Here is a 15,321-nt window from a genome sequence, read left to right as displayed (position 1 = left end):
TGCTGCATCATCTCCCCTCAGAGGGACCAGCCCACTGAGTCATGTCATTGCATTTTACATCTGTTCTCAAGACTAATAGTCAATCTGTCACTGACTTGGAGTTTTAATCAGTAGGTTGGTGTTTCGTTGTGTCAGAATGGGTTTGCTGCAAGTGGTTTTGAGTTCCTGCCCTCTTGAAGTTCACAGACTGTGATGTTAGGCAACTTTTAAGTGCAGGATGTAATGACCACTGCAGTATCATTTGCCAGGGTGCTGATGTCTATTCTCTCCTCATTTTCACTGCCGTCATTGAGTGATACAAAATCCTGAAAGACTGCACTGTATGTCCTAAGGCAAACGTTTTGCATTCAGTCAGACCTGATGTTTTCAGGACAATCTAAGCAAATAAGCACTTTATAGTTAAGTGTAAACAGCAGAAGGGTGGCACATTAGGGCGTCATATCATTTTCTTTATGATCATGTGATTCTTTTTTAATAATAGTAGGCTAACTATTAATGAATACAATTATTATGATTATAATTGCAATAGTAATTATAGTATACTGTATATGCATAGATGTATATGCAAGGTTTTTATTTTATTTTATTGACAGAGTGTTTTAGAGACTTGTGAGGACTGTGGGAATGTTGCACTGAGAAATGAGAGTATTTTCTGCAGTATTTATTTTCCCTGTGTTGATTTATATCTGAATAAATATTTTCTCTGTATCTCTGTGTTGGGCCTACCTTTTGTAATGTGGCGGGCTAAATAACCCCCCAAAAACATGATTAATAAGACGAATTAAAACTGTAAAGGAGTGGGTCAAAACGACAAAAATGTGCCTTTTTGTGCCTTAATGTTATGTCGCAATAAAATATCGGCCGCGCGCTTTTTCACGCTTTCTTAGCAGAGCGCGTGCGATATTATGCGCGCTCCCGGCGAAAATTCTGGGGATACTTGCGTTTGAGGCGAAGAACGAGGACGCGCGTCTAGCAGCCACACTCAACTAGGCAGCTCTCCCCTAGCTTTACTGCTCGCACAATATCGGAAGGAGAGCGAAGAAACGCTACGGTGGACAGGTGAAGATGGAGAAAGTATTAGGACTTGCCGTGATGTCCAGTATGTTATGTGTCGGCTCGGTTTTGGGGAAATATGTCAGAGGAATCGTCAACACAAAAGAGGTGAGTGTAATGTTTACATTTTATTACTGTTATGCTGGTAATGGTTCGGAGCTTTACGGCGTTCTTGCTGCGCATCTCCTGGTGGCTGTTATTAATGAGCTCTTATGGCAAGTGTGTAGCCTGTTCACGCCTCTGCGTTCGCGCGCATCTGGAAGTCTGATGCTTTAATATGCTTTGCCAGAATCATTACACTCTCCGCTATTGAGCCGAAGAAAGCTTAATTCGCCCCCCAGGCACGAAAAACACATAAAAGGCGTATTGCCGACAACCAACTTACACCCTCCCAGCCGCTTTTTACAGGTGTGTGTCAAAGATGCTCTTCTATGTATTATGCATTGCTGTCAGTACAGCATTGTGGAATTGCAGTTATCGCATGCTGGTGTATAAAGAGATTTAGGGTTGCTTAGGTGCGCTTTTGACGGTGCAATGATGTGTGATCATATGCGTGGACAACTCGGTGCACAAAATTCACTTGGAAATAGACGGTTTGAATCATATATTGCCGCTGAAGTGTCTTTATTTGGCTTACTTCATTTTCTTCATTTTTAATAGCTGATGGGTGTTCTTGATTGCAGTGTGCCTCGTTGAAAACACTGGCTGTTTTTTGATGGACTCAAAGTAAAAAAAAAATTTTTTGTTTTTTTTTGGATTGTTTTTGCTGCAAAAAGTTATTGCAGCGCTTCTTTCATCAGATTGATTTAATGAACAAAAAAGGGTGAAATACAAAGAAATGTGGGAACACTACATTCCATTTCTAAAAGCATAGTCAGCCTAAAGAACTGCTTAAAATGACTTTTAGTACTTAAAAGCTTCCATGCAGCTTTTTTTATTTATTTTTTTATTTCATGTTGATGTTTGTGCAACGAGGTAATTATATATAATAAATTATATAGGAATAAATTACGATAAAGTATGTGTTCATCTCCTCCAATTAAAGTTTGCAGTTGTAGATGAGTCCTTCCATCTATTTGCTGTGGGTACTGTAACAACAACCTGTTCCTGCTTTTATTCAAGTGCTGATCCTGCTCTGATTTGGGTCGCTATATGAGATGGCTAAACAGTCCATTAATCTCACTTCTGTTTATTTCTTTACAAGGTCGTTCATTTACACTGCTGACACACATTCACACACAAACACACTTTATACATTAATGTCACTGGGAGGTTTTGTTAAGTTAAAGATGTCTGTTTGTGTGAAACATCAGGCGCCCTCTCCCTAGTCAGGCCCTTGCAATTTTTTTTTCTTTTTTTCTTTAAAGGTTTTAATATTTTGAATCTTTTTTATTGTAAAGTTTTAGTTAATTTTTTTTTTTTATGTTTTTCATGGTTTGTATTTTTTTATTTCAGGTTTAGTTATTTTAGTATATCAAGTTAAACTTAATGAAGATGAGAAATTAACTATAGCTGAAATAAAAACTGTTCAATATTTTACTTAATTTTAGTTAAAAAATTATTGCAAGTAACAATTTTTTTTGATGGTTTCAATTTTAGTTTTAGTTAAAGTTGACTGTGTGTGTGTGTGTGTGTGTGTGTGTGTGGTCATATGTACTTCTTCCTCTAAAGCGAGTCTGGCCAGAGGGTTGTGCAGGTAACCGCCTGTGGGTAACTAACACTGCACCAGGCATATAAGACTCTTTCTAGGGGCATTCAGGTCAACGTGCTGTGTGTGTGTTTAGTGTGTACATGTATGTGTGTCAGCGCATGTGAGTGTATTTATGCAGTGCACTATTGTGTAACTTAAGTGATGAATCATTTAAAAGCCCAGTGGAACTGGGTGACATGACTGGTTGATTGGTAATTAATTCTTAATGAGGCTTAGCGAGCGGACAGAGATCCGGAAAGACAGTGAGAGGTGAGGCCACCACTGATTCGGTGAAGTGACCGGATACTGCATCTGGGTATAGTGCTTGATTAATGTCGTGTCTGTGTGCCGTGTCTCTCACCCTCCCTTTGGCTGATTCAATGACTTTGTATTACAATGCAGTATCTGTAGGGGGAAAAGACGGATGGCAGGGGTAAACAGCGACACTTTTTATGGCCCATTCTGCAGCACAACATACACATTCTGTTGTGCAGCCAGCCACCCTCGTAAACAAATACACAGTTGTCTCAATCTTCACTTTCAAATACAAATTAAGCTCAGTCAACAGCATTTGTGGCATAATATTGATCACAAAAAAAAATGAAGTAATTTTTAACAAAAAAAATAATTGTTGTGTTATACTGTGTATTACTGGAACTTTAAAATTGATTCAATCATAATTTTTTACATTCATTATAACATTATATGGTCATAGCTACATAATAGTACATTTGGATATAACTTTACATAGAAATGAACTTCCCATTTTTCATTTTTATAGGCGTTTGGTTAATAATTTGATTGCACTGTGCCTTATGGGAACCATTGGCTATTATTCGATAGACACAAAGCAAAAAGTATTGCTCTGAAGAAAACTGAGACATACTGTGCTTCATGAAGTTATTTCATCACATTGATTTAATGAAGATGAAGGAAATACAAAAAAATGAAGGAATACATTTATGCATAAATGTATAACACAGCCTATAAAAAACTGCTTAAAAGAACTTTTTATGACCTAAAAGCTTCCATTTTCTTTGCATAAAAATCTACATGAGTGAATTCAATAGCAGTAGTAAAACTGGACATAACTTTAAATACTGAAGAAAAGGTTGGTAAGCATTTTTTACTCTAATATCAAGCACTCTAGTGCATTGGTCTCAAACTCAATTCCTGGAGGGCCACAGCTCTGCACAGTTTTGCTCCAACCCTAATCAAACACACCTGATCCAGCTAATCAAGGTCTTCAGCATTACTAGAAACTTCCAAGCAGGTGTGATTTGGAGCTGGTTGGAGCTAAACTCTGCAGAGCTGTGGCCCTCCAGGAATTAAGTTTGAGACCACTGCTCTAGTGGCTATACTTTTAAAGTAGTTCTTTTTATTTATTTTTGGCCCACACACTTCCACTTTTAATGCCTCAGTAGAATTCAGATTTCTTTAAGAAAATGAGGGATAAGTCCGTTTTTTTGTTCTGGTAATCAATCATTATGACACAAATTCTCTCAGTTTAGCTCAACTTGTACTGAACCCTGAATATTTCACCACCTCAACCAATGCTCATGAGATAAAAGAGAGAGTGATAAAAAAATAGATCTGGTGGTGCAATCACACGGGAAAATGTGACCGATGGGAATGTGAACAAGGTCGGAAAGAAAGAAAAACAATGTTGTGAAGTCCTTTGGTTTTAAAAACTGGGATTTGAGGACAGTCATTCATGATATAGACGGTTTCATCGGGCGCACGCGCCTGGACCTAAGTTAACTTCCGGTCTGTGTTGTGTATAACGGTCTGGCTGCGGTGCCTTCTACAAACACAGTTAAAGTCAAGGTGATGAGTAGACTGAAGTTGGGCTCAGGTGGTTGTGCTGCGGGATGTGTTTCCTATACATTTATTTATTTTTGGAGACTCACCACAATTTTAAAACTGATGGATTTTCAAAAAGGCTTTGTTGAATAAACATGAGTAACGTTATGTACTGCACGTTTAATAATAATAATTCCTTACATTTATATGTTTAAATATCAAAACGAGGCACAGGTGTTTTTATATCGCTGTATTTCTGAAGGAAGACTTGCATGTTATATGCCTGATAACGCAGCGTGTGAGCGTACCAGCTCTGCTTTGTTTACAACTGTTACTGGGGAAACCTCTATTTCTCGCGCTTTATGTCTATGCTTTAAAACATCTCCTATTGGAAAAGAATGAATTTGCATTTTCATTAAGTCCGCCTGATCCACGCAGCAAAATTTTGTTTGTTATCAAAAAATATCTACTCTAGAGGGACTTGGCTGTTGTTATTGATTCTATTTGGAAGTCTACCGGAAGTTAAGTTAGGTCCACAAAAGCGCGCATGCGCAGTAACGTTTGTTTATGTTGTTGCCGTTGAAACCGTCAATAAGGGGGTTTAGACAGAGTCAGCCTCTCCTGGTTTCTATAGTAGCTGCAAAGTGCATTATGTGTCTGTTGCCATGACAATAGTACTAAGATTCTTTTGGACTGGGTATTATTTTTTTAACTGGCTGACTGACCATAGGTGCTCTTTTATGTGTGCTTCTGTTTTAGAGGGACAAGGTGGTCTTTCAGAAGCTCGGTCATGTGACGCCTGGCTCTTAATGTTTATTTGGGCTCAGTTCTGGGTCAGAGAGTCTTAGGCCTGGTGTCTGTTTTGTCAAGGAAACCTGTAGTTATGGAAACCACCAACAGTAGACACTGAAGGGAGAAGTTAATATGGACAAGGGGCTGAAAGCTGGAGCGCACTTAGTGCCATTTTACACTTCACTGACTGCGTGTGTGTCTGCCAGCCTAAGTTCAAGAGAGTATGTGAGATGAGACCAGACTGAAGCCCTGAACACTGCAGAAACATATTAAAAAACTGTTATCAGTGCATTATATCAGACTTATAGGTGATACATTTGGTTTTATGAATTTTTGTGGTGTAAAGTTCAGGGCTTGGAAGCAGAATATTACTGGTTTGGTCGCAGCATGTCCTGAGCCATCAAAGTTGTGTCATTGAGCAAGCTCCAGGGGAAATATGCTTCTAATAAATGTACTGTGAGGTGCTTTGTCTGCTAAATGATGTCATGTCTAGATGGTGAAGCCATTCTGTGAAAGTTTCATGACATAAATTTTTGCTGCTAGCGCGGGTGCGTGAAGGGGTATGCTTGCTGCGGGACTCCAAATAAACAGTGCATCAATGTCGCTAATGAATCCCACGAGACTGTCCTCAGAGTCAGAGTAAAGGTTACCATCCAGACATGGCCACTACATAACTATTTGATTCCTTTCTGTCATCCTCCTCTCTAATCCACAGGACTGGGTTTTCCTCACAAGGTTTTGCTTCCTGACTGATTTTGGCAGATTGAACTTCAAGTTCCGATACCCCAAGGTAAGACTAAAGACCTATATTTGAATTTTTACTCAAGACCAGATTACTGATGTTGTTCTAAATCTTCAATATTTTCATGGATGCTTAATATATCAGTAGCACACTTATCGGTATCATCAGCTATTGGTGGATTCAATTCTTTTATTATTGTCTATTACATGAAAATAATAATTGACCATTGATCAATTGACCACACGATGTTCTACAAAGTGTGACCTGTAGATTATGTTGTCAGATTGTCTATCTTCTTTCTTTATCTGTCAGTCATTGTCTATATAGATCCAATACATCTTTTAAGTTTCAAGATGGCATAGACAGTTCAAATATTAATCTCTCCCCTTCATTCTATCTATCCATCTATCTATCCTGTCTTTCTCTCCCTCCCACTATGTCTGTTTTTCACGGAAAGTCCCGATGCTGTCAGAACATATTGCTCTACTTTGATGAAAGCTCTCAGTGGCCAGCTGTGTACAAAAGGCCGGACAAGGTGAGACACATAATGACAGAGTTTGTGTTTGTGTGTGTGTGAAAATATTGAGTGTACTGACAGACTGCATGTGTGTGCGTGAACAAACAGAGAGCACGAGCATGAATGTGTGTGCTACGCATCAATAGAAAGTATGAGGATTAAAGAAGAAATGTCAGCAGTGTTCTGTGGATTTAAAGTCCAAATCCAGTCTCCAGAAAGACATGAGTGTCAGTGCATGTGCGTATTTAAATACAGCACATTTTCTCCCTCCCCGATGCAGGGGCTGCATTGCGGGACTCTATGAAAAAGTGCTTGAAGGAAGCCCCTGCTTTTCAACACACTCCTCCAGTACTAATCTGCTACTTAGTACTTCAGCTTTTGTTATTGTTATAGGGTGTTTGAAATCCCATGGAGAGCATGTGTGTTAATGGATGGTTTATGTGGCTCTACAGGATTGCTACCAGAAAGAGTCAGTATTGAGGCCTGAAAATAATCAGGTCATCAACCTGACAACCCACTACACCTGGTCTGGATGTATGGTAAGGAAAAAGCTGTTTATATATAGTCTGTGTGCTTGTGTGTGTGTGTGTGTCCTTTAAGCTTGAAGTAGTATGGTTACAGTATAAAAGTTCAATTGTACTGTTCTGCACCACTGGCACCGGCAAAAATAATTGTTTTCAAACTGGTTTCCCAGACACATCCCCTGTCTGCTGAGCTAATTCAAACAAACATAATTAAACATGCCTCAGTATTTACGTATTTTGATTAATGGCTCACTTGTGTCTCTGCATGTGGAACTGGGATAGAACAAGGAAAGAAATTACACTCATCAGCAATAAATTATAACCATTCTCTGTTAAATCCGTGATGAACTATTACATAATAAAGAGTTTCTTCTCTTTATAATCATATGTCTTTGTGTCTGCTTCTGTCAGGTGGAAAGCGAAGGTAATGAAGAGATGCTGAATTGTGTAGGAGGTCGAAGTTTTCGTTCTGTCAGAGAGAGATGGTGGTACATTGCGCTCAGCAAGTGTGGGGTGAGTGGTGATGCAGTAAACAATATACTAGGGACTAGGAATGTGCCTGAAGCAGACTACTGTATTCAGGAAGGCATGATTAATGACCACAGAATGAATGAGAACTAACTCTCTCTGAGAAGTAAATGTACCGAAATATACAGAATTACATAATACTTAAGTTTTAATGAACATATCAAACAACATAATGGTTATTCTGTGAAGCCTCCGATTAAAGTTGCATTTAATGAATGAAAATGAGAATTGTGTGACATTCAAATCAGTTGCCCATGTTGCCCTCTCCTTTTACTGTGAGCTTCTGAGAAATTCAAGCATTAAAATAAGATACTATAGCATACACACACTTTATAGTTTAATATGTTTATGGAAATGTTTTAAACATTCTGAGCAGTGTTGTTAGTGTTGACTAAAACTATTAAAAAGTGTTTTCGATGATTGAAATAAAGCTGAAATAAAATAAAATATAAATATTAGATGAAACTTAAATGTTGCCTTGGCAACTAAGTAAAATAAAATAAATCTAAGTTGAAGTAGTACTATAATGACTAAAACCTAAACAGAAATAACAATAAATAAACATAAATAGAAAGATACATTTTTTTATAGAATTAACTATTAACTAAGATTAAAACAGAAACCGAAAATCTAAAAATATAAAGCTAATTCAAAATGTGATAATTCTATTAAAATGCTATAATAAATGGAAAAACATTTTTTTTACATAAAAAAAATACAGATCTGTATCCAAATACATATACAGAAACAGATCATTTTGACATTGCAACAGATAAGGAAAGATAATGGGTTACATAGTTCCATGTTACTAAAATATTTGCTTGAAAATACATTCTACATCTACAATATATGTTTTTTGACATGTTCCTACATTATGACTTTGCTGTACACTCCAAATGCACTACAGTTTTTTTTCTAAGAGGCTCAGGCCTGGATAGGACCATCTTCAGGAGGCAGTGAGAGATTCTTGCCGGAGCTGCTTGAAGTGACATTGCACATGTACAGTAGTGTTGGAGAAGTACACAATGTGAAAGGATTTTATCTAGACAAATGTGGCAAAATGTAAAGGGATGTTTCATGGCTGGAGGCAGACTGATGGATGTAATGTTAAATCCTGCTGGACTGAAGTAAAGCATCGTCTCTGACCACACAGTCCCGAAGGGAGCTGATGATTTTTTTTTCTCCTCTGTCTCATGCTTTCTTTTTCATTGGCCTGTCTTATACCTCTTTGTCTTGTAACTTCTGGTACAGTCACTTGATAACTCACTTCAGCCTTCCATGCTCATTCTCTTTGTATCTAATGGTCTTTTCTCTGTCCCTCTCCAGCTCTGTATCTCTGTCCCGCTCTCTCTTTCCTCTCCATCTCTGGCCACATTGATTTGGTGATAGGGCATGCTTCATGCTCCTCACCTTTCTGGAGTGTGGCAGAGGGAATGGGTTTTTTCCTGCCAAGTGAAATCAAAGTGTTTCTCTTTTATTAAGCCGGGCTGAAATCCTCTCAAAACAGCTAGAAACTGTGCTGCTTTGAAGTCTTTTATAGCCCAAAGATCTGTGTGTGCACTCAGTGTATAACTGAACCCCACTCACTTTTTTTCCTCTCTGTTTTCTCTTTCGCCATGCAACAACAGGGAGATGGGCTGCAGCTGGAATATGAAATGACATTAACCAATGGACAGTCCTTCTGGACCCAGCATTTCTCTGCAGATGAGTTTGGTGAGACATGACTGAAAGTGGGAGGAATTTATTTTGTATTATGTGAAAGCATGACAAAATATATCCATTATACTACCCTTCAAAAGTGTGGGGTCAGTACAATATTTCAGTGTTTTTTGAATAAGTCTTTTATGCTCACCAAGGATACATTTATTAAAATAAAATACAGTAAAATCTTTAATATTGTTAAATATTATTACAATTTAAAATAACTGTTGAATATATAGACTAATATAAATAACATAAAATGTTACCCATTCCTTTGGTGGTGGTTTCTAATATGCTGATTAGGTGCTCAAGATACACTTCTTATTATTATCAGTGTTAAATAACTGGATTTATATTATTGTGAAAACCATGATACATTTATTCCAGGATAAAAAAATAAATAAAAAATCATATACTTACCCTCATTGTTATTCAAATCGATATAATTTTCCTTCTAAAATGAAAGTGAATGGTGACTAGGGCACAGGGTTTTGAATCTGCAAAATGACTTATAAAACACATCTTACAAATAAATAGTCTATACATGCTCATTCAACCATGTTCATTAAAATAGATTGTGACTAAATACTGTTCTTGTTTTCTTCTGTTTATGCATTTCAGGCATCCTGGAGACAGACGTCACGTTTCTGGTTATTTTCGCCACTGTGTTTACACTGTCTTGTTATTTTGCTTGTGAGTTTCCATGTCCTTGAGGTATAGAAGACCTCAGATGTGTTGGTCTCAGTAATTTGCCAGTTTTATTATTCAGTGTTAAATGAAAAGATATTTGTAGCCAGATAAACGAACATACAGATACTATGATTCTTCTTTTTGTCATAGTCTCTTTGCATTAGTTATTAATTTCCCCTGAATCTCTTCTTCTGTGTTTTTTTTTAAGATAATTTAAAGGGAAGACAGCTACTCCATACAACCTATAAGATGTTTATGACTGCGGCTGGAGTGGAGGGTGAGTAAGGCCACTGCACACACTTATATAGATAAACACAAGCACTCTTTTTTATGACACTATAGGCATTGCAACACTGCTGGATGCATAACAAGATCTCTTGTGTCATCCCTTCTTTCTTTCATCCTTATCTCCTCCACACATTCAACCTCTTCCTCTGTGCTCTCACGGCTGCTGTTGTGACTTATCTCTCTCTCTCTGTTCTCTCTTATCTCTGGCATCCTTTCTTTTACTTTCTGATTCCTTTCTCTCAGTCTTAAGCCTGCTTTTCTTTTGCATTTACTGGGGCCTTTATGCCAGAGATGGAGTTGGGAATGGCAGCCTCAAGATATTAGGTAAGAAAAACTCTGTATGTAAAGGACAAAATACAGTCAGATGCTCATTATCGCTAAATAAATCCTGATTGTGTGGACTTGTGTATTTCTGAAGGTTTATTTTATAATAACCAGCTGACTGTACATTGTTGATTTTTTTTACACAACTACTTAGTATATAAATAAATGTATTGACATTAAATAATAAGGTTGAAATTATTATTTTTTTCTCTCCAATCAAATTTTTTTCTATAGACAAGTTACCTAACATTTAATTTCACTGTACACATCTTCCTCTATTTTAAGGAAAAGGGTTTTGTAAAAAAATATTTGATGGAACCACAAGTATTGTGTTATAATATTGTTGCTAAACAGTATCTAAACATACTGTATTTTAGCGTCACACATCCGTGTGCTTGTGTCTGGATTCTTTCTTAAATGCTGACCTGATTCGCAACCCACTTGTGGTCACCTGTGTAACTCTCTATGGCTCTCTTCCTCTCACCAGGGAAATTACTCTTTTCTGTGAGCTTTCTGATTTTCTTGCTCATGCTGATTCTCCTGGGGAAGGGGTTCACAGTGACCAGGTAGGAGGCCTTACTTCTCACATAATGTGTGTAATGACTTCCCATCACTGTAATGTGACCCAGATGTCAAGAGAAATCTGTTTCCAAATTCAACTATGTACTGAATTCAAGGATGAGCTTACTTTTGATGCTGATGTTCTTTGGGTATGCAGGTGATCCAACATCTGACAAATGTATTTTGACCCAAGGTTTCAAAGATGACATACAGTAGTAATAATGTTTCTCTCTTTTTTGATTTCCAGGGCAAGAATAAGTCACAGTGGCTCTGTGAAACTATCGATTTATATGACAATATACACCATCACCTACATCATCCTTTTCATATATGAAGCAGAAGTAAGATATGATTGCCTTAACATTTTTCTTTTACAATAAGATAAATATTCATAGTTTGGGGTCAATAAGGGGTTTTTTTTTTTATAAAAAAAATAATTTTCTGTAAGGGTGATTCTATTTCAAATAAATGCTGTTTTATTTTTTAAATAAGAAATGTTTCTTGAGTACCAAATCAGCATATTAGATTGATTTCTGAAGGATCATGTGATTTATTAAGATAGAAAACAATTTTGTTTAAATAAATGAGTATAAAAACTAATTCTCATTATACTAAAACATTTCAAAAATCTTACAGACCCCAAACTTTGTGTATTTCTGATGGGTTTGCTGGCAATAAACACTGTACATTTAATTAGCACAATATCATTTATCCTTTTGTTCAGTTTTGAAAAATTGTAAACTGTTTTATTGTAATTTAGTTTTTCATAAACATCTTGAATATAATTTGCTAAAGCGAATTTAGTTGAAATGATGACTCATGGTTGGAAAAACTCATCATGATTGAGGACTTGTCATCTTTAAGCGCCATCAGCTGCAGTTTCTCATGCTGTACCCCAGAGCTACTCACTCTATACATAATGTAAAGCTGCGAGATGAAGTTACTCAGCATGAGCATGTCGTGATGTAATGGAACCCGGCAGATAGATAGAGAGAGAGAGAGAGAGAGAAAGAGAGAGAGACAGGAAGAATGACCCAGATCAGCTCTTGCAGTATCATTAAAGAGCTCCTGTTGCATCTTGTGTCAGTGTCACCTTTTGCTCTAATGCAGCTTTAGATATTTGGATTTAAGGTAAGTTCCACCAGTTTCCACTTGTGCAGCCTAACAGATTGTGCCATGGTCAGATTTAAAACCATCAATCATACAGATGGGTTGCCAAGGGCGGTGATTTCCCTGTTCCCATGCACTCCCACTGCGTGTGTGTTTGTAGTTCTTTGATCCAGGCGAGGTGCTGTATGCTTATGACAGCCCTGCAGGGTATGGTCTAATGGGTTTGCAGCTGCTTGCCTACGTATGGTTCTGCTACGCTGTGCTGGTGTCCCTCAAACAATACCCCGAAAAACAACCTTTCTACATCCCCTTCTTCACTGCGTACACTCTATGGTGAGTTTTGCCATAAGGTTAACATAAACCTATAGAATATAAAATAAATGTAGCTATGAACATACAAAAGCAGAAGCTTATATTATTGTATTGTTCCATTGCTTTAATTTATTTGATGAAATAAACATTAATGTTTAAGAGGGGACAAAAATAATTTCAAACCTGCTGTTTTGATACAGTTTATCTATTTCCACATGCAACATCCACTGGCGGTAAAAGCACTTTTACTCCCATTTCATTCAGCATGAAATGAAAAAATGATGGGACTTTTTTATTCAAAATGTTGTCAACTTTGGTGATGTATGCCAAATTTCTCCAATTATATAGTCCACTTAAACCCCACCTCTTCCTTACAATCAAAACAACAATTTCCTACATTTTGTTCTTTTTAATTTATAATACGGAAACAAAATATGTGACGCTACTTTTGTTTCATCGCAACTTTAATAGTGCCCTAAATGCCACTTATAGTACAATATGTTTTCATCATACAAAATAGTCAAATTTATTACAAATACAATATTTAGCTTTAGCAAGAACTTTTCTAGGTTAAAAATGTTGTTCAACGTCTCATGTAAAGTGTCTGAGAGTAACACTCTTAATACCAAAGGCATGGGTTTGAATCATTGGAAACATGAACTCAAAGAAAAACACTTTTTAAACTTTCCTCAAAAATAAATGTATAGATTAGTCACATTAGTCTTTTCATGAGACTAGATTTAAACCGTTTTCTCAGCTTTGGCTCAATGCTCTCCGCAGCCTTTGTAAATCTGCAAAAAAGATTGACAGTATAAAGCCTGTTTCTTTTTATCCATTACTTTTTTTTCACCCATAGGTTTTTTGCTGTGCCAGTCATGGCTCTGATTGCCAACTTTGGCATCTCTCGCTGGGCCAGGGAAAAGATTGTGAACGGCATCCAACTCGGCATCCATCTCTATGCCCATGTCGTCTTTCTGGTGTGATTTTTTTTTTTTGCTGTTGTTTATTGTTACTTCATTTGTTTAAGCATGTAATATGATAAAACACCCTGCATGACTAATCCTGTCATTCTAGGCCATCACGCGTCCATCAGCTGCCAATAAAAACTTTCCCTACCACGTGCGGACGTCACAGATAGGAATCCTTCTCTCCAGTCCTAAAGGCATGCGGGCAGAAAGCTTCCCTCATCATGCTTATGGGAATAGCTCCTTCCTAGGAGACTCTCAGCCAAACTTCACAGAGCTCTTCTCCATCCACTCAGTGAGTATTAGATGTTATCGATGGGAATAAAAAAAATAAAAAAAAACTGATTTGAAGTTAGTTTATTTTGATGAAAAAATAATCAGGCTGGGCAGCTTTTTAAATAAAGTTTCCAAAAAAGGTTGTTTTTGGACAGCAATGCAATCAAAGAATATTTTTTTGTTATAAGAACCATTTATGCTAAGTGTGTTTAACATTTACAAAATCTAACTTTTCCACTATAAAACAAAATGTATGAAACATAGATGCCAATAAAGAACCTTTATTTTTAAGGGATAGTTCACCCAATTTTTTTTTAAATTTGCTTAAAATTTACTCACCCGCCATCCAAGATTTGACATCCACTGGAAGGATTTGGAGAAATTTAAAATCAAAGTTGACTACATCACTTCCTCACCATTGGATCCACTGCATTGAATGGGTGCCATTAAAGTGAGAATTCAAACAGCTGAAAAAACATCACAATAATCCACGTAACTCTAGTTCGCCAATTGACGTCTTGTTAAGCTTGCATGTTTGTAATAAACATTTTTAAGACATAAAACATTTTTAACTTCAGACCGTTGCTTCTGGCTAAAATACGAAAATAGACTGGAGTTGTTTCAGTTACTTCTGGATTATTGGGATGTTTTTATCAGCTGTTTGGACTCTCATTCAGATGGCACCCATTCACTACAGAGGATCCACTGGTGAGCAAGCGATGCAGTTTTACAGTTCTCCAAATAAAGAGAAACAAATCTAAATACTGAATGGCTACATGATATTTTTTCAGTAAATTTTCATTTTTGGGTGCACTGTTGCTTGTTGTATGAGTGTACTTTCATATAGTATTATTTCATGTAGTCCATCTCATGTTTTCCTATTGAGGACCCTGTGAAGACAATAGATGAGACAGTGGCTCGGAAGGGACAGGAAGTGCCAAGGAACAGCGAGCACAAGATCATCACCACAACGGCGGACTTGTCATCTACATTCGTCCCTCTTCCTCCTCCAATACCACCACGCAGCTCTGCACACTCTACCCCTCCTCCTAGATTAACGTCCCACTTCACCGAATATTTTAGTATGCAAAGGGCCACAGGAATGGGCCCCAATGCCTAGAGCAGGCCATAGAGGAACTGGCCATGCGGAAACTACCTTCAAACATCTATGAGGTGGAAAAGAGTTCAATATTTCAATAGATTAGGTTAAGGCAAGCGTGAAAAAGTAAAGCCATTTTCAAAAAAGTTACCAAACATCTATATCTTTGAATTTGTAAAGAGAAGTGCAGGCTGCAGAACGTCAAGAGAGAGTGGGCCATAACCTGGTCACACAGCTCCTAAAAAAAAAGAAGCAATAAATAATTCAGCGAGATGAGAGAGATCATATACAATCAGTGCAATGGTGACAGGAGACAATGGTGAATCTATAGTATAGATATTTCAAG

The 15,321-nt window shown here is 37.2% G+C and overlaps 1 protein-coding gene across 1 annotated transcript; it reads left to right on the top strand.

Moving 5' to 3' along the window:
• The first annotated feature begins 924 nt into the window (after positions 1-924).
• Positions 925-15,154, top strand: LOC132103033 (transmembrane protein 145-like). The gene is made up of 15 exons (XM_059507831.1): positions 925-1,161; positions 6,054-6,128; positions 6,538-6,615; positions 7,050-7,136; positions 7,533-7,634; positions 9,278-9,362; positions 9,972-10,043; positions 10,249-10,317; positions 10,572-10,652; positions 11,140-11,218; positions 11,461-11,554; positions 12,484-12,656; positions 13,492-13,612; positions 13,710-13,895; positions 14,763-15,154. Exons 1-15 carry the CDS (start codon positions 1,066-1,068, stop codon positions 14,994-14,996), a joined length of 1,632 nt encoding a protein of 543 aa, XP_059363814.1. The 5' UTR covers positions 925-1,065; the 3' UTR covers positions 14,997-15,154.
• The last annotated feature ends 167 nt before the right edge of the window (positions 15,155-15,321 follow it).

This window comes from Carassius carassius, chromosome 24 (genome assembly GCF_963082965.1).
Source record: "Carassius carassius chromosome 24, fCarCar2.1, whole genome shotgun sequence".
In the NCBI taxonomy this organism is placed as follows: domain Eukaryota; kingdom Metazoa; phylum Chordata; class Actinopteri; order Cypriniformes; family Cyprinidae; genus Carassius; species Carassius carassius.
Note: the sequence above shows the minus strand (reverse complement) of the source record. Positions and strands in the feature narration are given on the sequence as shown.